At 44.8% G+C, this 24,866-nt stretch overlaps 2 protein-coding genes across 3 annotated transcripts in view; one reads left to right on the forward strand and one right to left on the reverse strand.

The window, feature by feature from the left end:
* Positions 1-1,319: 1,319 nt before the first annotated feature.
* mrpl2 (mitochondrial ribosomal protein L2) lies at positions 1,320-7,032 on the forward strand. 2 transcript variants are annotated; one of them, XM_080542686.1, is made up of 8 exons: positions 1,320-1,397; positions 3,547-3,643; positions 3,731-3,941; positions 4,033-4,174; positions 4,306-4,421; positions 5,654-5,764; positions 5,889-5,962; positions 6,717-7,032. In XM_080542686.1, exons 2-8 carry the CDS (start codon positions 3,572-3,574, stop codon positions 6,924-6,926), a joined length of 936 nt encoding a protein of 311 aa, XP_080398812.1. In that variant the 5' UTR covers positions 1,320-1,397; positions 3,547-3,571; the 3' UTR covers positions 6,927-7,032. The 2 variants fall into 2 exon arrangements, with proteins under 2 accessions (XP_080398812.1, XP_080398813.1); XM_080542687.1 differs by having other exon boundaries at positions 1,347-1,379; positions 3,532-3,643.
* Positions 7,033-12,724: 5,692 nt separating this feature from the next.
* Positions 12,725-24,866, reverse strand: part of LOC308155221 (phosphofurin acidic cluster sorting protein 2) — a gene marked incomplete at both ends in the record, with an annotated part of 77,078 nt that continues 64,936 nt past the window's right edge. Inside the window, 10 exons of the mRNA XM_080528495.1 lie at positions 12,725-12,840; positions 14,862-14,975; positions 15,447-15,670; positions 16,966-17,104; positions 17,294-17,336; positions 17,782-17,824; positions 21,331-21,363; positions 22,073-22,175; positions 23,440-23,553; positions 24,051-24,205. Of these exons, the coding sequence (XP_080384621.1) occupies positions 12,725-12,840; positions 14,862-14,975; positions 15,447-15,670; positions 16,966-17,104; positions 17,294-17,336; positions 17,782-17,824; positions 21,331-21,363; positions 22,073-22,175; positions 23,440-23,553; positions 24,051-24,205 (1,084 nt within the window). The remainder of the gene's footprint in view (positions 12,841-14,861; positions 14,976-15,446; positions 15,671-16,965; positions 17,105-17,293; positions 17,337-17,781; positions 17,825-21,330; positions 21,364-22,072; positions 22,176-23,439; positions 23,554-24,050; positions 24,206-24,866) is intronic.

Raw genomic sequence — 24,866 nt, forward strand, 5'->3', positions numbered from 1 at the left:
TGGGGTGTGTGATGTCACAGTGATGTTAGACAACGGGCCGCAGTATGTCTGTGCCCCATCTTCAAATACTTTGCTACTGAAAAGGCTACTGAGTACGCTTTCACTCACATCACCAGCAGCCCCCGATGTCCCCAAGCAATTGGAGAAGCTGTTGTTATAGCTGTTGTTATAGCTGTTGTTATAGCTGTTGCTACAATAAAAGGGCTGTGGGTGGCCTGGGGTGGTCCAGTGGTCTGGCACCGTGGTCTGCAGTGCACACATATGCCCATGTCGGCACGGGTTAGAGTCCGGGTCATACCCTGCAGACATGCCCTCTCTCTCCCTTCTTCTCCTTGCTTTCCTGTCTGTCTTCACTGTATCTGTCCAATGGAATGAAGAGTGTAATAACAAAAAAGGTTGGCAGATCAGCGGTTCGAACCCCGGCTGGCCACATGTCAAAGTGTCCCTGGGCAAGACACTGTACCCCAAATTGCTCCCAAAGAGCGGGCCGGCGCCTTGCATGGTAGCTTACCAGCCATTGGTGTGTGAATGTATAGGTGAATGAGAGGCCATTGTAAAGCGCTTTGGAGCGCTCTCTCCTTAGCTGCCAAAGTGCTCCACACTGGCCCAACATCGGGCAGTTCTGGAGAGCAGAAATGTTTGGGGAAGGAGCGACAAGCAGCGCTACAACACGAGTCACAGAGTACCGTATGTCGCCTTCCTGTTATGCACCCAGGCCAGAGCGTACGGCTGCCCACAGAGCAACACTCGGGGAACAGTGATATCGAACAGGCTGCAGCTCCTAGGTCCTACCTAGTGAGAACAGACGATGGACCTGTTAAGGAGAAACCATTCTCACCTGCGTGTGACTCACCAGCCAGACTCAGGCCACAGTGGGGCCTGACAAACAGACAAACAGACAGACAGACAGACAGAGGCCTGACAAACAGACAGAGGCTGTTCAGCAGAGGGGCAGTGTCCAGGGGGGGGGGGGTCACGTCCACCCATGAGACTTGACCTTTAGAATGGACTTGCAGTTATGCAGTTCTTTGTTCAGAACAGCACCTGTTTACAAAATACATATACTCATACTGTTGGTAAATATGATTGTTTTCTTACGGGAGATGTCCTGGGGGATACTCCAAAGGTCTCTAATGGAAAATCCAGGTTTATTCTGATAAATCTCGCGAGACTTCTAAAATATCCAGGTTTATTTTGATAAATCTCGCGAGATGATTTAGCGGTTTTTAGACTGTGTGGTTAGGCTGGAAATTGTCAATCCCATCTGGCAACCCTTTGACTCTGATCTGCGGATGTATACGTCATCCACACGCGACGCAGTGTGCTGGCGTTTACTTATCCAGTGAAGGACACAGCCACACACATCTGCAGCTCTGTGCGTCTGAAACACGTGAAAGGTAGGAACGTTATAACACAGGTCACTACGGGGTCATTAGGTCATGTTAGGGATGACCTGGGGTTCAGCAAAGGAACGCACAATATAGTTAGAAAGCGAGATGTCTCTGCTGCACATGTGCGACTGTGTGTGCGTGTGTGTCAGTGTGTGCGTCAGTGTGTGTGTGTGTGTGTGTGTGTCAGTGTGTGTGTCAGTGTGTGTGTCAGTGTGTGTGTGTCAGATTCAGATTCAATTTAATTGTCATTGCCATAGAACAAGTACAGTGTCAGTGACAACGAGATGCATTTGGCATCCAGCCAGTGCATAGTGAAGCCATAGGTGTACAGATATAGGCTATGTACAGGCAGGGGCGAGGTAAGTACAGTAAGATATACAGTAGATATGTACAATGCAGTGGTTATCAATAACATGTACAGTAGCATATATGTACTATGTGCAAAAACAGCAATGTTCATCCTGTTGGGGGGAGTGACGTCCCGGGGATGCTGCTGTCAGCCAAACCTCAGTGTTCCTCATCTGATGTGTGATGGCGTCTTAACAGACGGATCAGCTGTGCAGCCTAACGATGATGAACAAGCAGGAGACAGGCAGTCTGTCTGGGGCCCCCCCGCCCCTTGCAAGGTCGACATTCGGGTCCCTCCCTCCAACCCCCAAACAAATATCAAATCAAATGCGTCAGGCACTCAATCACGAAGTAGCAAGTGTCATTTTAAAGTTAATAAATACCAATAAAGACTATAGCTATAGGTACCCTCGTATACGTACTCTCTGGTACACGGCTGCTCTTTTGAGAGTGGACTGTATTATTTGGCATAGGTTGGTTTTACGAACCACTAAACTTTCTGTCCATCTTGATAGGCAGCCACACACATTATTGCTATTTCAGCACTAGACAGTAATACATGTAACTAAATGTAGTCAAATGCAATCAGCCTATTCCCACTTGAAGTGACGCAGTGCATTTCTTTGTGCAAATGTTTTTAACCATGGTCTGTAGTAGGGCTGTCCCAAACGACTATTTTTCTAACGATTAATCTAGCAATTATTTTTCGGTTAGTCGATTAGTCTAACGACTAATTTAAAGTTTTTTTTTTTACTGTTCGGAAAAAAATACAAAAAAATACAAAAATAAAACATGTGTAGGCCCCTTAATTTCCACCTCACTGCTATGTTTAGCCAACTTGAATGCCAACATGGCCATTTAGAAGTATGTCCATCACCACAACACATAGCTAGCTAGTAGCTACATAGCTAGCTAACGTTACTCTCGCTGCTATGTTATGATTAGCTAAATTGATGCTAACGTAGCATGCGAGCTACGAGCTAGATAACGTACAGTAGGTGCGAGCACCACAATGACAATAGGCTACCGTAGCTAGCCAGCTACATAGCTAACGTTACTAACACCAGAAGACAAGACATACAAATTGTGGTGAGCTACATTGCTTGTGTAACATTAGCTAGTAGCTATCCATTTTTCACTCATACACGGCCGGAAAAGTGAACAGAAATACAATGGTGACTTACGGTGGTGCTATCTTGCGGCTGTCTTCACAAAGAGCTCCAGGATGCTTTCGCTTGAGGTGCTCGTTCATTGCAGACGTACTTCTGTGATAGGCCATTTCATTTTAGCTTTTTTTTTTTGCTTATAAAAAAAAAAAAAAGTTTGTTTTTTAAAATTGACGACTACCCGACGCATATTACGCAAACCGACGTATTGACGTAGTCGATGACGTCGGCGACGTCGACTAATCGTAACAGCCCTAGTCTGTAGGTCCAGGCTGTTTTCCATTTAGAGTAGAGGATGGCACGGGAAGGACTATGATTGTCTTCTGCCCTGGATAGTTGCCAATATCCCGTCTCAATCCCAGTACAACCTCCTTCCTCGATTACATTTCATCACTTTATTCTGTGACACATATGGTGTGTTGTTATAGTAGTCTGTGTCGTGCCTATTTATTTAATCACGTGAATTATCCGCTATTTTTGTCTCCTGTCTAACTAATCTCAACTATTTAGACTATGAAATGTTTCTAATGTCAGAGCTTGTTGTGCGCCAGCCGCCAGGGGTAGACATGGGGGTTTTGCATGCAACCCAACCCTTTCTCTGTCAGTTATTAAACGACTCATCTTAGTTGTTTAATCATCAGCGTCGACGTCCAGTGGGGGATCCTCATGGCGGTGTCATCTCTAGCTCGGGCTCTGCACTCTCTCTCTCTCTCCAGAGCGGCTCTGTTACCCTCTCAGGTAGGCTACGCCTTTCTATATCATACATCGTCGTGTCAGTTAGTATTATATGACACATTCTAAGCTGATTTCATTGTGTTTTCTCAGGCTGTGGGACAGACCGTATTCAGAGCTCAGGCCAACTCCAAATCTCTTCTTATTCCCACCACACCTTTACATTTCTGCGGGGCGTTGAGACAATGCAGAGGGTTCCTCACAACCGCTCCTCTGGATCAGAACCGAACCTTTTGGAAGCAAAGGGAGAAATACACGATCAGGCCAATCGGGATGAAAAAGACTGGGGGCCGAGATCACACAGGTGGCGTAAGGGTTCCGATTTGATCCATTTGACAGACTCTTCACAACTAAAACTGTAAGTTTGAATGTATTTTTTTACCTGTGTCGTATAGGTAAAATTCGTACGCATGGAATTGGAGGTGGCCACAAACAGCGATACCGCTGGATAGATTTCCAGCGTCTGCGATACGAACCAGGCAAAGAGGACCAGACCTTTGAGGAGAAGGTTATCGAGGTCCGTTACGACCCGTGCAGGTGAGACAGTCATGTTGTGGTAACAGAGTATGTTTCCTACAGAGCCGTTGTGTGAAATAACTCCTTATATAGTCCTTATCTGTTGGTACTTTTGTCTGTATTTGTGGTTTTTCTTATCTATTTTTTTACAGATCTGCAGATATTGCACTGGTAGCTGGTGGGAAAAGGAAGCGCTGGATCATTGCCACAGAAAACATGCAGGTTGGAGACCTCATCAAAACATCAGGGACTATCGGACGCATGGCTGGTAAGATTCCTCTTACCCCTTCTATGACTTGAAGAGTTTAGTATCTCTTGAGGTGGGGGGATAAGGTTCTTAACACCGTCCCCTGGAATGGATCTATCGCTAAGCCACGCCCCCTTTGAAAACTCGAACAAACAAACAACGCTTCACTGACAGTGACTGACTGACCGGCCGTGACTGAATGACATTCAATGACTTACAATGGCGGGAGTTGGCAAATTTCTGATTTACCACAGCAAGTAATAGATATGTTTAGACAAGATGACAAGAATATTTAGTCTAGAAGCTTTTCACCATCAGATATTAGCGAGTTGTTTGTCCGAGTTTTCTGCCTGTCGTGACTTTTGCTGTGATAGGACAATTTCTATTTTGGGGCGTGGCTTAGCGATAGGTCCATTCACCTGTGCTTCGTTCCGTGAAGGCCAGGGGTCGCCAGTCGGAGAGACTTTACAAGAGAACAGGTCTGACCGTTCATATCCAGACCTGCTTAGAACACATTAGAACCTACAGGTCTTCCCTCACGCAAGCAAAATCCTATTACTCAAATCTGAGCTTCCGGGAAAAATGTAAAAAAAAAACTGAGCTTCCAGCAAGGCCCTGAATCGGCCCTGAAAGTCCAAAACTCAGCTGCCAGGATCCTCCCCCGCATAAACCATAAACCCAGGCGGCAAAATATCGAATCTCCTTCAAGGTCCTCCTCACCACCTCCTCATCTCATCTACTTTTTGTATTTTTGTTCTTTTTTTAAAATTGTGCAGTGTCCTTTAGTCTGAAAAATTAAATCTATCATTATTGCTCAATTCCCTCAAATTCAAGGACCCAACACGGCATAGTTTGGGACAGATCTAGTTGAGAATTGATATAATAGGAACTATCCGCTCACAGACAACAATTAAAAAGAGAGGCTTGAATGTGTGAACACTAGATGGTCTCTTGCCTTCTCTACCACAGCACAGCAAAACAATATATTGTGAAATATGTGTAAAGTTAAGCAATACAGAGACTTATTTACTAGTTGACGAGCTAAGTAAAACATTTTTTAATACAGATATTTTTTTTAAGAGAGAGAGAGAGAGAGAGGGGGAGAGAGGGGAATTCAAGCACTTTCAATGACCCATGTCTATTTTCAAAAACTTTTAAGACCTTGATTTCTTTTTCTCAAATTCACAAACTTTCAAGGATTTCAAGGACCCGTGGGAACCCTGTCTAACTCAGCTCTTGCGTGTTCCCCCTAGTCTCAGCAAACGAAGGTGACTCCTACCCCCTGGGCGCTCTTCCTGTGGGCTCGCTGGTGAACAACCTGGAACAGTACCCAGGGAAAGGAGCTCAGTACATCCGTGCTGCAGGTAATGAACTACTCACATGTTTGTATTGAAAGTTGGTGTTGTAATATACAAAATAAAAATCAATACTTTGAGGATGTTATTTTTTGGTCTGGGAAGGATTGAAACATCATATTGGTTCTCGTAGGTACGAGTGGAGTGTTACTCCGTAAAGTGAACGGGACGGCCATTATCCAACTTCCCTCTAAACAACAGATTCAGGTGAGATTACACTGTTGTTTTGTTGGCTGTACTGCCCTGAAAGGCCTTTTCCACCCCACACTTATCGTGGTCACAATGAAAACCTTTGCGGCTGATGAACTGGACACCTTCAAATCAGCCTAAAAACGTATCTGTTCAACAAGGCCGTTGGCCCCTAGTCTAGTTTTGTCACTGTCTTTTGTTTTCTTTGTTTTTGTTTCTATTCTGTCTGACTTTCTGTCTGTAAAATCTGTAAAGCGTCCTTGGGTTTGAGAAAGGCGCTATATAAAACCAAGTTATTATTATTATTATTAACTGCACCTCTAAGGGTGTGTTCTCACTAGAACATTTGCTTCACTTGAAACGGAGTTTAGGATAAAATTCGCTTTGCTCTGCGTCGTTTGGAGCTGTGAGAACGCGCATTTGAAGTCGCTCCCGCAGCAAACAACCAACGGATGCTCCGCTTGAAAGGGGTGGTTTCGCTCCGGTTAGAAACGACGCATCGAGGCTGTCCATAGGAAAACAACAGCGCATGCGTGTTGATCTGGATAAGACCGGGACGAACGGGCAATTTAAAAATGTTCTGACCAATCAACTACCCCGTCTGTTGCTTCGATTGCGTATGTTACTTCGTTTACATGAAGGGCTGTGAGAACGCAAATCAGAGAAATAATTTATGCAACAATGTTGCAAACTCATCCACTTGCTCCGGGTCATGATTCGGACTTTCATGTGCAGAACATGATCTAAGAGAGTTTCTGTTCTGGCCCCACAGGTGATCGAGACCTGCATGGCTACAGTAGGACGTGTATCCAACATCGATCACAACAAACGGATCATCGGCAAAGCCGGTCGCAACCGGTGGCTCGGCATCCGCCCCTCCAGCGGCCTGTGGCAGAGAAAGGGGGGCTGGGCGGGGCGCAAGATCAAACCCCTGCCCCCCATGAAGAGTTACATCAACCTGCCCTCAGTCTCTGCTGTCTAACCTGCCCCCCATGAAGAGTTACATCAACCTGCCCTCAGTCTCTGCTGTCTAACCTGCCCCCCATGAAGAGTTACATCAACCTGCCCTCAGTCTCTGCTGTCTAACCTGCCCCCCATGAAGAGTTACATCAACCTGCCCTCAGTCTCTGCTGTCTAACCTGCCCCCCATGAAGAGTTACATCAACCTGCCCTCAGTCTCTGCTGTCTAACCTGCCCCCCATGAAGAGCTACATCAACCTGCCCTCAGTCTCTGCTGTCTAACCTGCCCCCCATGAAGAGTTACATCAACCTGCCCTCAGTCTCTGCTGTCTAACCTGCCCCCCATGAAGAGCTACATCAACCTGCCCTCAGTCTCTGCTGTCTAACCTGCCCCCCATGAAGAGCTACATCAACCTGCCCTCAGTCTCTGCTGTCTAACCTGCCCCCCATGAAGAGCTACATCAACCTGCCCTCAGTCTCTGCTGTCTAACCTGCCCCCCATGAAGAGCTACATCAACCTGCCCTCAGTCTCTGCTGTCTAACCTGCCCCCCATGAAGAGCTACATCAACCTGCCCTCAGTCTCTGCTGTCTAACCTGCCCCCCATGAAGAGTTACATCAACCTGCCCTCAGTCTCTGCTGTCTAACCTGCCCCCCATGAAGAGCTACATCAACCTGCCCTCAGTCTCTGCTGTCTAACCTGCCCCCCATGAAGAGCTACATCAACCTGCCCTCAGTCTCTGCTGTCTAACCTGCCCCCCATGAAGAGCTACATCAACCTGCCCTCAGTCTCTGCTGTCTAACCTGCCCCCCATGAAGAGCTACATCAACCTGCCCTCAGTCTCTGCTGTCTAACCTGCCCCCCATGAAGAGTTACATCAACCTGCCCTCAGTCTCTGCTGTCTAACCTGCCCCCCATGAAGAGCTACATCAACCTGCCCTCAGTCTCTGCTGTCTAACCTGCCCCCCATGAAGAGCTACATCAACCTGCCCTCAGTCTCTGCTGTCTAACCTGCCCCCCATGAAGAGTTACATCAACCTGCCCTCAGTCTCTGCTGTCTAACCTGCCCCCCATGAAGAGCTACATCAACCTGCCCTCAGTCTCTGCTGTCTAACTGCCCCCCATGAAGAGCTACATCAACCTGCCCTCAGTCTCTGCTGTCTAAGGAGACTGTAAACCTGACTGAAGAACTGGCACTACTCCTGTTAGTTTTGACTGAACTATGGCAGCGGTTCTCAAGCCTCTCCTCGGGGACCCCCAGCCGCTCCACATATTTGATCTGTTCCACCACCAGCAGCACACCTGATTCAACTAATCAAGTACAAATATTGTATATACATAATTGCTTTGTACGTGATTAGTTGAATCAGGTGTGTTGGTGGTGGAACAGATCAAATATGTGGAGCGGCTGAGGGTCCCCGAGGAGAGGCTTGAGAACCACTGAACTCAGGCAGTGGTTTGACATGTATATAGCTGTATGTCTGTGATGACTGTAAACTTGACTGTCAAAATGGATTCATTCACCAAGGCTAACGCAACAACATTTTGGTGTTATGAAATGGAGTGAAATTGAACACAATATTTAAATCTCTGTGGTTTCTTATTTGTTAAATATCATTTTTGGGAAAGACTGAGGCCAGAGTACACACACCTCAAAGAAGGAGAAATGTTTATGTAATGTTACAAATTGAATTCAACACAGCTGCTTGTGAGAGCATGGAAAGAAAACAAAACAATAAAATAAAAATAAAATCCCAAACATATTTACACCCATAGTAAAACATGCAAAGATTAGCTCATATTTCTTTTAGTGGTAGATTTGAAAAATACTGTCATAACTCAAAACAAGGTTTGTGCACCGGGGTGATATTTCAATAAGTAGGATTAATGAGATAACCTGCCAACTCCTATTGTTAGGCTTATGAGGAGATCTAAAGTTACTGACAGTGACACGCAGATCAGGTCTATACCATGGCATCCTTTTAAGTTTATTACTATAAACTATGAAATGTGCAATATCAGAATTTTCAGGAAGTTTAGCAGGCAAATTCATTCGTCCTGCTTTCTAACCCCCCCACATACAATACTTGAAATGTCTAAACAGTTGATCTATCTGAGACTCCCACATACAAACATCTCCACCCTACAGATATCGTAGGTAGTGTTTTATAGCCAGGGTTTACAATATGTGAGATGAGGGTCAAGAAATCTTAGTTCATAGTAAGATTGTAACACATGAACACTTGACAAAGTTTGGTACAGTCACATATGGTGGTTGTTAAATGACCTTTTCAATATGAAGAGTGGCAAAATAACATGAAAAACAGAACAAGCCACTAGTTCATCAGACCACAGAGGTGCTTCCTCTGGTTGTCAACATTAACACAGAAACCCTGTTAAGAAAGGGTAATTGTAACATTCCATTTGAATAACAACCTTAGTAGTATCGGGCTCCTTCAAAATAGGTCTGCAGATAGTGGTCTGTATTCAAAACTTTTTTTTACTCCGCAAGTTTTTTTTTGCATGTTACTCCATTGGAAATCCAAAATGTTTTTTATTTATTTTTTATCACAGATTAGTGATAAAAGGTCATAAATGTAATGCCAAGAAAGTGCATTATTTATGGGAGATGTAAATATGAGAAACATATCTATATGAGACTTCTGCAATGTACAGATTTAATGATGTCCATAGTAACAGATCATACAAGTATATTTGCATTTCCTCTTTAGAGGGTTGAATTTATCAATTTGTGCTTTTTAATTTGGAAGATTTGTAATTGGCAATGGAGATACTATGAATACATACGTTTACATACAGTATAAAAGCATCAGAGCATATAGTTTTCATTTAAGTACAAAAACAGCAACCAAGAACAGTAGACCCTTTTCTATGACCAAAGGTTTTCCTATTGCAATAAATTCCAACCAGTAACACTTCATGGAGTACCGTCAAACACTTACTCACCACACTTACAAATACACAAATAGGCAGTGACTTGGATACCTGCAACACTGGACCAACCACACACACACACACACACACATTTTCACCAAAACCTTTTAAAACTATAATAGTTGTCTCACACTAACCCAACATCATCTGCAGACCGACCTCCCTGTAAGTACATCATGTTTAAGTACTACAGTACTGTCATTTCATTTCAAATTGTGTTTAAGAAATACAAGCCGGCCATACATGTGTTCTATTATACAAATAATATGGGTTAAGAGAAACAAATGACTTGCAGGCCAAAAATACAGCTACTGTATGGCTGTTCAGGCTATATGGGAATGTATCAATTGTATAGCGCTTAAATTTGGACATTTATAGAAACTGAAATGTTATGTTAAGATGAAGTTCATGAACACACTTGTTAGAAGCTATGTTCTAGAATTAATTCCAAGCTCATACTGCGAGGCACATAAGAGGGTTACAGTACCCAACAATGAAAGAGTAGAGTAGACAGTTTGCTACATTTTGTTTAGAACATTTCTATAAGTGCAACAGCAATTGGGCAATCTGATGCTATAGGTGGCAACACCCTGGACTTGGTCAGGCAACAAGACCGACAGAGTGTACATGGACTATACACTGAGAACAAGTTACCAAGAAAACACATTCAGGGAGAAGTAGATTGAAAGAAGATAGTTGAAAGTTGTAGTGGTCTAATGATGACAAGATAATTGACTTTGGCACATGTATGACTGGGTCTGGAGTTTTAGTTCTGCGGCTGTACGCAAATGCAATCCTTAAATAAACGGAAATAAAAATACTGACTTGCTGGAAAAGAGGGTGCTTGAAGTGTATGGCAAATCTATAGCCTATACTTTAAATTGCTTTGTGACAAAGAATCAAGACATCATACGTAAGTCACCACTGTTCACAGGAAAGTGGAGATCAGGTTAAAATCCAATTGTTCCGTTAAGGAAAAAAAGTCGGTTGACACTGTCGGTGGAAACTGTCGCGAATTAATGAATTTAGGGAAAAAATCACTAAAAGCAGACAGAGAGGAAGCCTGGACCGTGAACATCAGACATGACACCATGACCACTAAAGGGATTCTAACATTTGGCATTTAGCTGCGATAATAACAAAAGACATTATCCTATGTATCAGATGACCCTGGTTTAACACGGTTCTACCTAGGCCTTCCAACTTAGAATCATGCTTCTCTACTGACAGGGACAATGTAACTCGGGCACTTACAATTCGCTCAGAGCATCACTGCTATAGGAAAAATGAGCCGATCGAGCTCGTATACTTGTCTCTTAAAGGTGCAATCTGCTGTAATTCTAAACAGTTTTTGGTAAACAGAGGAGCGATGGGGCTGGAGCGATGTAAATGTAACCACTGTTCATGTCATAGCCAGAGCTACGGATGCTGAGGACTGACCATCACATGAGATAAGAACACGTGTACAGTAAACACGTTGTCCCCCACAAACGATGTAGCGCCCCTCGTGTATATCGATGACATTTATTCTGTTATCTATTATTCTCTAGTATGACAGAAAAGTGATCGGAATATGTAGCACTTGTTTGTTTTTTTCATTCATCAACCGTCTTGCTTCTAAAGAGCCAATAGTGTAGGTAGACCACAGATTTGAGATAGGCTTACTTATTTGAGATAAGTTACCGTAGTGCTCATTTGATTGATTTCCAAGGAGCTGACTTAGTAGTAGTAGTATTTGAAAATAATCGATTGGCCAAACGGTGCAGTCTGACTATCCTCTCTGCACCCTATTATGGCATTTTTGAATGATAACAACATCACTTTAGCCGCACCATCACAAGATGAATCACTGTTTCCTTTTCGTTTTGTCAAAATTGTCCCTGGGGTCCCCTTAGCTACCCAAGTTCATAGTGGGACAGTTATAGTTTTAACCATGTTTTGAAGCTATACAATGTTTGTTTACAACTGCAAGGTTATATTTGGGGTTCTGACGGGGTAAGACCAGATGGGGTTGAACTGAGCTTGTGAGGCATCATAAGTTATATTCATCAAGAATCACAGCTACCGTATGTATAACTAATGTAAGTCCAAAAACTGATGCCCCAATGACATTATTGTCCCTTTAAGAACAGGATTCACAAAGGATGGATTCAGGCTTCAGAGATGTGCAGATGTTGGTAGCTACATTTGAATAGCTACCTTCCAAATACTTGAGCAAGGGTGAAATTGTTTGGGATTTGTTTTTGAGGTACACAGTGTGCTTAAACAATAAAAAGGCAGAGTAATGTAATACATTTAGAAAAGTTCTCTCTCCATAAAAAATAAGGTCAAGGACTAGTAAGAAAAACAGCACATTGAGTTAGAAGAGAAGAAGTCACTCTTGATTCACAGCAATATTTCAACTTTCAGTATCAAACACAAACACACTCACACCCTCAGACACAACCCTGAACCCCCCCAATACCCACTTCCTCTATTGTCTATAGAGCAACAATAAACAAAGGATTTCACATAAATAATAAAATAAACAAAAGTGCAAACACAGCTGCCATCATTGAAATGTGGCAATTCGTAAAAAAAAAAAAAAAAGAAACTCAAAATACTTTTCAGAGGCGGGGCAGCACAATTTTCTTACAAAATATTAACTTGTTCTTACTGTAGTGTGTAAAAAACAAAAAACATCAAAAAAACAACAACAACAGCACAAACAACAACAAAAGTTTGTGTATTGAAAACACGTATATGAACCAGTAACATTTCCACAGGAAAACCATTACTGCTGGTGCCAGTTGGCGTTTCCTCCATCGTCTCCACGGCAACACGGAGTGTTGGGGAGAGTGGTAGGGACAGTGGCGGGGGCCCAGGTCACATGGGCTTAGTGTAACCAAAGATTCCCACTGGGAAGTGCTTGACGTGAGTCGGCCACTGGGCGGCGAGCTGGAAAAACTTGACGTCGTTCCACTCCACTCCGTCGATAGAGACTAAGGAGCGAGAGGAGGGACAATCATCAGAAAGCTTTATATGTCATTGCACAAACACAGGGTTCCCATACCTTCTGAAACATCAAATTCAAGCACATTTCAAGCACCTTTCAAACACCTTTCAAGTACCTTTCAAACACCTTTCAAGCACCTTTCAAACACCTTTCAAGCACCTTTCAAGGACTTTCAAGACTCAATTCCCTCAAATTGAAGGACCCAACACGGCATAGTTTGAGACAGATCTAGATGAGAATTTATATAACAGGAACTATCCGCTCACAGACAACAATTAAAAAGAGAGAGAGAGAGAGAGAGATAGGGGAATTCAAGCACTTTCAATGACCCATGTCTATTTTCAAAAACTTTTAAGACCTTGATTTCTTTTTCTCAAATTCACAAACTTTCAAGGATTTCAAGGACCCGTGGGAACCCTGACAAACAGTACAACGAAATGTGTTCATGCATCACCTAAAAAAACAATAGCTGCATACACACTCTCTCTACCACATAGACAACCATAGGAGACCCCTTACATTTAGACAAGGGTACACACAGTCAGTCCTAACATCACCACTAGACAACCATAGGATACCCCTTACATTTAGACAAGGGTACACACAGTCAATCCTAACATCACCACTAGACAACCATAGGAGACCCCTTACATTTAGACAAGGGTACACACAGTCAATCCTAACATCACCACTAGACAACCATAGGAGACCCCTTACATTTAGACAAGGGTACACACAGTCAATCCTAACATCACCACTAGACAACCATAGGATACCTCTTACATTTAGACAAGGGTACACACAGTCAATCCTAACATCACCACTAGACAACCATAGGAGACCCCTTACATTTAGACAAGGGTACACACAGTCAGTCCTAACATCACCACTAGACAACCATAGGAGACCCCTTACATTTAGACAAGGGGACACAGTCAATCAACCACCTGCTTCAGTGCAACAAGAATTGGGTTAACTAGTTCCTATGATTAAGTAAGTGACTACAGGTGATCAGAATCAGATACCTGGTTGAAAGTAAAATACTTTGAACATCCCTGCATATATATACATGAAAACACAAAAGGGCATATCAATTCAGCACATTTATTTATACATTACTTGACACCTTTGATGTCAATGGGAAAAGAGCGGGGCAATGCTACCAGCGATCATTTCAAAACGGAGATAACCGAGGCTGCGTTCGTAAATACGCTCTGGAAATCTGATCACCACTCATGGAATGCCTCTTGTCCAATCAAATTACTTGGTCCCTTTATGACGCTGCACCTAGTGTGCGTTCCGGCGCTCTCAGAGCAAAATTACGAACGCAGCCCAAGAAACGAGCGGAAACAAGTCAACTCCGACATGGATATAACGATTGTGCGCATGCGCCAACATCTAACAATTAAGTGTTAAATTATATTATATTATAGGTAAAAAATACGGGAGATTTACGGGAAAATATTAAAACGGGAGCACAGCGGGAAAGAAAGGTAAAATACGGGAGAATCCCGGAAAATACGGGAGGGTTGACAGGTATGCATATGATAGCTTTTTGTCATCCTTGAGGTGATGAAATTAGGGATTTCACTGCCATACAGACAAAAAAGTCTGAAGGATAATTTATATAAAATAAACAAGTCAGATAATTACTCAAAAGTAGTTGATTAAGTTCCGCGTAAATAGATGTGGTCTGAGACTGATTTCCTTGCAGGATATGCTAATACCTATCACCTAATTGTTAGACAGAATAACTTGAATTTAAGACCTTTTTAGGCCTTATAAGTCGGATTGCTGGATTTTAGACTTTACGGCTTTTTAAGACCAGCGTGGGAACCCTGAATAAACAACACATTCGATCATGTGGAGTGAGCAATGTGCGATTAAACTGAAATAGCTGGACCAGAGATTGACGGTGGTTCTTTCTGCAACCTCTAGGGGGCAGTAGCGTATTACTTAACAGGCCAGACGTGAGAGTTTCAGGGTGTGAGTGAGTGGGTGTGTTACCTCTCAGCATGGTGTGCTGATGCTTGGCGGTGCAGATCAACCTGCTGATTCCATCGATCACCTGGCTCTTAGAGTCCAGCTCTTTCTCCTTGGGCTTCTTGCTAAGAAAAATCACTGTCGAAAGGGCCACAAAAAGTGTTCAGTGTCATAGAAACTCAATCTCATGCATACCAGCAAAAAATGTACAGCAATGACAGAACGGGGGGAGATACTGTTCTAATCAACTGCCTTTTCGATGTAATGTGTGTTCACCACGCCCCAAAATAGAAATTGTCCAATCATATCACAGCAAAAGTCACTACAGGCAGAAAACTCGGACAAACAACTCGCTAATATCTGATGGTGAAAAGCTTCTAGACTAAATATTCTTGTCATCTTTAAAAAAAAACATGTCTATTACTTGCTGTGGTAAATCAGAAATTTGAACTCCCGCCATTGTAAGTCATTGAATGTCATTCAGTCACGGTCGGTCAGTCAGTCACTGTCAGTGAAGAATTTGAGCGAGCGTTGTTTGTTTGTCCGAGTTTTCAAAGGGGGCGTGGCTTAGCGATAGGTCTATTGGACGCCAGAGATCTAAGTTCTAACCTTTTTTATTCTTCTCCTTGGTGACCACAGTCATGGCCATGCTGGGAGGAGGGGTTAGTTCGCCCCCACATGGCAACCGGCTCACTTGCAGGGAGCGGAAGTTACTCTTCAGGGTGTTCTTGAGCCCCACGTCTCTCTTCTCCCCCTCCTTCTTCTTCTCCGGGCCCTGCCATGTCCAGTAGTCCACCTGCAGCCCCATCACCTCACCACTTGAACACGGAGAACTGCAGAGCACAGAGGCAAAGACACAGGTTTGATATAAAAACGTCAGCCGTACACATGTCATACCAGGGTTCCCACACCTTCTGAGACATCAAATTCAAGCACCTTTCAAGGACTTTCAAGACTCAATTCCCTCAGATTCAAGGACCCAACACGGCATGGTTTGAGACAGATCTAGATGAGAATCAGATTCAAGGACCCAACACGGCATAGTTTGAGACAGATCTAGATGAGAATTTATATCATAGGAACTATCCGCTCACAGACAACGATTAAAAAGAGAGGCTTGAATGGGTGGACGCTAGATGGTCTCTTGCCTTCTCTACCACAGCACAGCAAAACAATATATTGTGAAATATGTGTAAAGTTAAGCAATACAGAGAGGAGGAGCTAAGTAAAAAATGTTTTTATATATATAAACAATTTTTTAGAGAGAGAGAGATGGGAATTCAAGCACTTTCAATGACCCATGTCTATTTTCAAAAACGTTTAAGACCTTGATTTTCCCCCCCCTCAAATTCACAAACTTTCAAGGATTTCAAGGACCCGTGGGAACCCTGTTTTATATAAAAATGTCAAACACATGTCATTCTTTAGCACTAGAACACCCATGAGAGTCAACATTTCACAAAAGATTCACAACCGGGCTTGAATGAAAGCTATGAAGGTCCCCTTTAAAATTATACCAAACATTATGAAACATTGAAAAATGTCCTGAACCATGAGCCTAAAGCAGTTATACACCAGCGTCTAAATTGCTATTTTCTTTAGTGTGGTGATCAACTTCATGAGCTGATAACTGTGATAAAGCTGCCACTTGGTTAGGAATGGTTATCATACCAAAATATCGTCTACAGACATGTACTTTTTTTTTTAAATATAGTTACGTTTTTGCCACCCTGAGTGGTAGCAAATTCTGGTCTGGCCCATGGACTAACAAGACTAACATGGACTCTGGAACGCCCTCCCCTCCCCAACCACATCAGACAGGCCAACACCCTGCCAACATTTAAACAGGCCCTCAAAACCCACCTCTTCAAGCTCGCTTTCACCAGTTAACAGTCTCCCCCTCCCCTTCCCATGTGTCCCCAGCACTACCTTAATTAGGCCCCTATACTTTCTTTTATTTATTTTCGGTTTCTTTTTATTATTATTACTACTCGATCTTTTCAGTTTGTAAAACGTCTTTGAGTGTCTAGAAAAGCGCTATATAGGTCTAATGTATTATTATTATTATTATTATTATTATTATTATTATTATTATTATTGTGTGTAGACCAGAGCAGTGATGTCATACCCAGCTCCAGAGAGTGCGGTGGAGACCGAGGGGGACTGTGGAGGGGTGCCACCCATGTCCTTCCCATATGGACCGGCCGAGGGGGGGGTGGGGGAGGCCAGGATGCTCACACTGCCCCCCATGGCATCGTCAGAGTCCACTACGACAGAGACAAGAACATCAGAGAGAGGCCAGGGAGACCCTGTAAAAGCAGCCACTTGGACCAAACAACTATTGTGAAATGTTTCACTCAAGTACTCAACTCAAGTTAAAACACATCTGTATTATAATGATGCACTTCTGCAGTCCTAAAACACTAAGTGCAACAGCCAATAACAGCGCAGCTAACCTGAGGTGGAGAGGCTGTGCTCCACGATTCCAACTTTCACAACCTACAAAAGACACAAACATTGAATGTTATTTATCCAGGCAGATAGAGTACATAGTTTCCAGCACCGTTCTTTTCCCCAGATTCCAGAGTCTGTGTAGACAAAGGATTACTTCCACTAAATGTTTACATGTTTGGCATTTAGCTACCCTAATGCCTTATTCCAAAGCGACTTACAATCGATACATTTGACTAAGCAAGTAAATCATCAATTCATCAGTCGTAGCAGGAAGAGTAATCTAGCTCAGGCCCGGGGGCCATTGGCAGTCGTCGTGATTATTATTACTTTTTTTATTAGTAGACACTGGAGAGACAGTACAGTACAGTCGAAGTCTTAGGAGGCATAGTATAGGGGAAAAGCAGGTGTCTTGTGTAGCTTGAAGAGATGGGTCTTCAGTCTTCATTTGTTCATTGGATGTTTCTATCTAACAAAAAAACAGATTTCTTACCCCGATAAATGGCACAAATTTCTGACAGGAGTCCTCGTCAGGGCTGGGGACAGAGAGAGTTAAGAGGTTGTTAGTCCAGCGCCAGTGAGGGGCTTTGGGGGGACATGAGCACGTGAGGGTTACACATGGAAGACCGATGGGCCCTGGAGAGAGGATGGTCTGTACACAACGGCCATGTTACCATCAGAGCTGATGACACATGATGCTGAATGAGCTTGTTGTGGGGGATCATGCCACGATGAGATGAATGCCAGTCGTCCCCCTCCACACCCCCTCCCGTTGCCTCAGGTCTGACGACCAAACCACCCTCGAGACCACCAGGACCAAGCCCCGGGGTGATAGGGCCTTTTCAGCCGCAGCCCCGTCCCTCTGGAACGCCCTCCCCAACCACATCAGACAGGCCAACACCCTGCCAACATTTAAACAACAGGCCCTCAAAACCCACCTCTTCAAGCTCGCCTTCACCAGTTAACCCTCTCCCCCTCCCCTTCACCAGTTAACCCTCTCCCCCTCCCCTTCACCAGTTAACCCTCTCCCCCTCCCCTTCACCAGTTAACCCTCTCCCCCTCCCCTTCACCAGTTAACCCTCTCCCCCTCCTCTTCACCAGTTAACCCTCTCCCCCTCCTCCCCTTCACCAGTTAACCCTCTCCCCCTCCCCTTCACCAGTTAACCCTCTCCCCCTCCCCTTCACCAGTTAACCCTCTCCCCCTCGCCTTCACCAGTTAACCCTCTCCCCCTCCCCTTCACCAGTTAACCCTCTCCCCCTCCCCTTCACCAGTTAACCCTCTCCCCCTCCCCTTCACCAGTTAACCCTCTCCCCCTCCCCTTCACCAGTTAACCCTCTCCCCCTCCCCTTCACCAGTTAACCCTCTCCCCCTCCCCTTCACCAGTTAACCCTCTCCCCCCCCCTTCACCAGTTAACCCTCTCCTCCTCCCCTTCACCAGTTAACCCTCTCCCCCTCCCTTTCACCAGTTAACCCTCTCCCCCTCTCCTTCACCAGTTAACCCTCTCCCCCTCTCCTTCACCAGTTAACCCTCTCCCCCTCTCCTTCACCAGTTAACCCTCTCCCCCTCTCCTTCACCAGTTAACCCTCTCCCCCTCCCCTTCACCAGTTAACCCTCTCCCCCTCTCCTTCACCAGTTAACCCTCTCCCCCTCTCCTTCACCAGTTAACCCTCTCCCCCTCTCCTTCACCAGTTAACCCTCTCCCCCTCTCCTTCACCAGTTAACCCTCTCCCCCTCCCCTTCACCAGTTAACCCTCTCCCCCTCTCCTTCACCAGTTAACCCTCTCCCCCTCTCCTTCACCAGTTAACCCTCTCCCCCTCTCCTTCACCAGTTAACCCTCTCCCCCTCCCCTTCACCAGTTAACCCTCTCCCCCTCCCCTTCACCAGTTAACCCTCTCCCCCTCCCCTTCACCAGTTAACCCTCTCCCCCTCCCCTTCACCAGTTAACCCTCTCCCCCTCCCCTTCACCAGTTAACCCTCTCCCCCTCCCCTTCACCAGTTAACCCTCTCCCCCTCCCCTTCACCAGTTAACCCTCTCCCCCTCCCCTTCACCAGTTAACCCTCTCCCCCTCCCCTTCACCAGTTAACCCTCTCCCCCTCCCCTTCACCAGTTAACCCTCTCCCCCTCCCCTTCACCAGTTAACCCTCTCCCCCTCCCCTTCACCAGTTAACCCTCTCCCCCTCCCCTTCACCAGTTAACCCTCTCCCCCTCTCCCTTTCACCAGTTAACCCTCTCCCCCTCCCCTTCACCAGTTAACCCTCTCCCCCTCCCCGTCACCAGTTAACCCTCTCCCCCTCCCCTTCACCAGTTAACCCTCTCCCCCTCTCCCCCTCCCATTTTTGTTTCTTTGTTTCTTTTTTTATTATTACTACTCTATCTTTTCAGTTTGGAAAGCGTCTTTGAGTGTCTAGAAAAGCGCTATATAAGTCTAATATATATGATATATATCTGGAGATGTTGAGACAGACAGCAGTAGTGGTCCGAAAGGGCAGTGGTCATAATGGCAGGGTTGTCTTAAGGCATGTCTAGGGATACTAGGTGTAGCGGTTATGAGATGTGTTTGAGATCGAGAACAGGCAGGAACTTTCTCAACATACTCAGACTATTATTCCCCTCTGTTCCTGTTTATTCTGTGGGAATAACACCACTTAAAAAGTACTTAAAAAGCAACCCCCTCATGCAACACCCTGTTACAGACTTGTATGTTTTGTATTATGTCCTGTGTCTGTTTTTGTTTTGCTTCTGTCTGTCTCCCCCTAGGTGAAGTGGTGTGCATGTGGTTCCTCCCCTATTCGTTATTGGTTCCTGTCCATCATCGTTGTCTCGTCAGCCCTCACCTGTGTTCCATCAGCAATCATCCCCGGTCATCCAATCACAGAAGATCATATCTCCTACTTAATGTGTGTTTGTCATGTGTAGCGAGAGAGACAAGTGGTGGTTTTGTTTGAGAGATATTGAGTAGTGGTTTTTGTTTGACTAGTTGTATAATCTGTTACCAAGAAGTCTTTGTTTTTGTTCATAGCTGTGGTTTAGTGTATTGATGACCCCTGTTTTCTCTTTTCCTCGCCAAGGGAGAAGGGCTAGGTAAGATACCCTGGGGTATACACTCTGCATCACGTAGATGACCACTGTCTAGAAACATTAGGTAAGAAGCGAGCGGGTGTCACGCCCCGTAATACTGTAGCAGGTAGTTAGGTTCCGGGTTAGTTAGTTTGTGATATAGGTAGGTCAGAGGTGTAGGAAAGAAATAGGGCTGTGTTTGTTATTTTGTGACACCAGTCGCATGGTCCTTCTCCCTCCCTTCTCCTACCCTTTGTTAATCCCCGGTAGTTTTTGTGGTAGTTCATTCTGTTCTTTGTTAATTGTTTAATGTTATATACATGTATATTGTAAATACTTTCACTAAGCAATAAATCCTTTTATTTAAAAGGTACCCTTTTCCGTTTGGTTATGGATTAGTTCTGGCACCACACCCATGGTCTGTTATTGTTACATCCACTAGCAGAGTGGTTATAGACAGGAGGCTGCACTCTCCCTCCCTAGTGGCCAACATCTCAGGGAGAGCGTAACACACCCTCATGATAAACCATACGTTGTTGCGATCACCAGCCATGTGTCTAATGCAAGTTTGGCTATCATTGAGTTTTAGATACCATCACAGAGGACCCAGGCAGTACTCTGACACTGAGATCAAAGGAAGATTACATTAATGTTCAGGTTAAAAAAAGGAGTTAATCAAATCTGAATCTCAAACCCTTAAGGCACTAACACTGCACCCAGTGCATAACACCAATAATGCACAACATATAAACAATAATTGGAACGGTTGAGGCATAACATCTTAACAGCAAAAACAGGAAGACAGACAGTTAGGATCAAAATCACACCAAACCAAAGAAAACAGGCCTGGACAGAATGCGGAAGTGAGGTCACAGTGAGTATCGAGCGGAGAGGGAGATGTTAGACACACAGGAAAGAGGTCAAGCCAAGAGGAGGAGAGAAAAGGGGGGGAGGGATTATTATTGTTCTTTTCAAACATACCTGATGTAAAAATCAAAATACAAACTTCTCTTCCTTAAACGCAAACCGAAGGAAAAAGGGGGGGAAAAGGAATGCAACAGTGTTAAATTGTGTGGTGTAAAAAAAAAAAAAGAAGACTTCTGACCACGAGGGAATTATTCAAATACAAAGGGGCAGTGTTTTGGTAAAAAAAAAAAAAGCAAACAAAACACAGAAATCAACAGGCTCTCCGTTTAAAGGACGAAAACCCACAACAGTGTGTATGGAGAGCTCAGTCTCGTGTCAGAGGGAACACACGTAGAACACAGTAACTCCACGGAGGACAGAACCAACCGACGCTAGCGAGCGTCACAGCGGTCGGCTCGACCTCAGAGATCGGTTCACCAGGAGGAATAGAAGATGAGTCTAATTTCTTATGAGAATTAGTCCTGCTGTTAAAACTACTGATAGAGTCCCAGCAGCTGGGAATGGGGCTGCAGATAGTTCTGTGCCTGACCTGAGTCTATACATGGGGGGGGGGAGCAAGATGATGCGCCGACATCAGTGTGCGAGGTTAGAAAGCATTCACATTCCAACAAGGCAAGCATGCTTCAGGCAACAATACACACACGCACGCACGCACGCACGCACACACAGACAGACACAAGTGCACACACTCGCACGCGCACACGCACACACACAGACAGACACAAGTACACACACTCGCACATACACACAGATGCACACGCGCACACGCACACAAATATGTTGGCGTTGTGTTTACCTCTTCTGTTTGTAGGTGAGCATGGCCTCTGAGATGGGGAACTGGTGGGACACGTTGGCACCAGCCAGGTACTGGACCACCCGCCCAGCCACGTCTATGTTATCTGCCAGGACCAGAGGAGGCGGTGAGACACACACACAAGACTGTAAATCACTTCTAAATATAGTTGTTTTCAATGCCCCTTATTGCAATTGCCTTTTGAATTGTTTTCACAATGCAATGGTCTACTTCTGTAAAACAAGTAAGATTGACAGTAAGTTTATTTTAATTCTAATTCTTTAATTGATTGTTATTTCTTTTGAGTATTTTTCATTTTTATTGGACAGATATAGTGAAGACAGACAGGAAAGTAAGGAGAAGAAGGGAGAGAGAGAGGGCATGTCAGCAGGGCATGGGGGCCGCATTCGAACCCGTGCCGACATGAGCATATGTGTACACTGTAGAGCGCGGTGCCAGACCACTGGACCACCCCAGGCCACACTAATTGATCTTGTTTGACAAAACGTACCGTCTGCTCTCAGGGATGGGTTGGTTAACACTCAGTGTGTTCAGTATTGTTATTAGTTTTTAAATAAACAGCGAAGGAGCAAAACCACAAGAAATATGTGAGTGAATGTTTGGGTATGAGATCTGACAGGGCACTCGTCCATGTGTTCAGACGAGCGAGCGTCTCTCTCTCTCTCTCTCTCTCTCTCTCTCTCTCTCTCTCTCTCTCTCTCTCTCTCTCTCTCTCTCTCTCTCTCTCTCTCTCTCTCTCTCTCTCTCTCTCTCTCTCTCTCTCTCTCTCTCTCTCTCTCTCTCTCTCTCTCTCTCTCTCTCTCTCTCTCTCTCTCTCTCTCTCTCTCTCTCTCTCTCTCTCTCTCTCTCTCTCTCTCTCTCTCTCTCTCTCTCTCTCTCTCTCTCTCTTCTCCTCCACCACCTCCTGACAGGGCACTCGTCCATGTGTTCAGATGGCTGACATGGGAAGAAGAGGGGAAGAGTGATTGGGCTCGTTCCCTTGGGCAGAGGAGGCTACGTAGAAGGCTTTCAGAGAAGGCTTTCTGCTCCAAGCCAACAGACTCGTCTAACCATCACACATCACACTCTGACCCCAAACTCTGATCCAATTAGCACTGGGTGTATGAGTAGCAGGCGCATGCATGCATGCCCCCCTCCCCCCCCACACACACACACACCCACACACACACACACACCGGCTTGACGTCAGTGTGGCTTGACGTCAGTATGCACAACGGTGCTTGCCAGGGGGGTATTCCATCAATGTCGCAAAAAAAAAATAATAATCTCACAAGCCTCATCAAAATAAGTCTAGATTTTCCTTTAGCGACGTTGATGGAACCCCCCCAGGTGTACTACTCTTACTTTACCTGAGGTGGTGGGAGCTTCTGACCGGCAGAACAACTCCCTCCATGCGGTGTCCATAAAGATGCTGTTGAACTTGCCGTCGAACGACGCCACATACTTCGCCAAGGGGTGAGAGCCTGAATACAGACACACAGAGTTCAGTGAAACAGGATATTTTAAAAGAATGAAAGAAAAAAATCTTTAGAATCTGAAACGACAAGTTCGTTAATTAAACTAAAGCTACCGGCGTCGTCAACAGCTGTAAAGTTTAGTTTAGTTTAGTTTATTTTAGCACACACGAAGCGGTGGAAGGAGGGAGCGAAGCCCAGAAGGCTTGTACATCCTCTCCCGTCAACAGCCAAGGTTCAATACACCACAAAGAACACTAGATACATGTAAATAAGATAAAAGAAACCCCAAACTAAATCATATCCTTGGGGCAAAATGGTAGGATAGCACAAAAAAAGAAAAGGAAAAAAGACACAAGGATACATAGCTTGCTCAGAAAACATCAAGAAAAAGAAAAACAGAAATAAGAGCAAAAATCATGGAAAGGAAAAAATGTTATTATTATTAAAATAATTCTATTACTAAGAATATTAACGGAATCTGACTTCCTGATTGGCTCCCTTACCGATAGGGATGACCAGGAAGCGAATGTAGCTCAGCCAATCGGGCGTCTTGTTGGCCAGCTGCTCCACAAAGAACCTCAGGATGGTGCTGAGGTAGCTCTGGTCCCCCGCCACCGCCACCTTGATGGTGGGGGGCGTCTGCGCGTTGCAGTTACAGCTGCCCGGAGGAACAGAAGAAGAGAACGAGAGAGAACGTGAGAGAGAGAGAGAGAGGGGAAGAGAGAGAGAGAACATGAGAGAGAGAAAGAACGTGAGAGAGAGAGAATGTGAGAGAGAGGAGAGAGAGAGAGAATGTGAGAGAGAAAGAGAGAGAATGTGAGAGAGAGGAGAGAGAGAGAGAGAATGTGAGAGAGAGAGAGAGAATGTGAGAGAGAGGAGAGAGAGAGAGAGAACGTGAGAGAGAGAGGAGTCGTGTGCACTCCAGCTGAACCCAGTGACAGCATGAGCTAGCAATGTTAGCATCACAACTGTGTGAATCTCACGGTTCCTGAACATATATTACCCTTATGATATCTGCCCCACAAGTTTGTGTTCTTTGTTTGTTTGTGTATGATGTGTTTCTGTTTGTGTGGTGTGTTATGCCTGAAATGTTGCTAAGTATAAATAAAATAAAAAAGTGTGAATCCAGTCCTGAAGACATGGTCTCAGCTGGAGGAGGACAGGTTTGTCTGAGGAGCAGGTGTGAGGGGAGGGCTTCCTGATTCCACTGAATTAAACCAGAACTAGGAGATCAGTTGACAGAGAAATAACATAACACAGACATAGGGGAGCGGCTCCCACTGACATGACTTCCTGAAAGACGGCAGGAGAGAGGATAC

Source organism: Nansenia antarctica, assembly GCF_963989245.1.
Source record: "Nansenia antarctica genome assembly, chromosome: 1".
Classification (NCBI taxonomy): Eukaryota; Metazoa; Chordata; class Actinopteri; order Argentiniformes; family Microstomatidae; genus Nansenia; species Nansenia antarctica.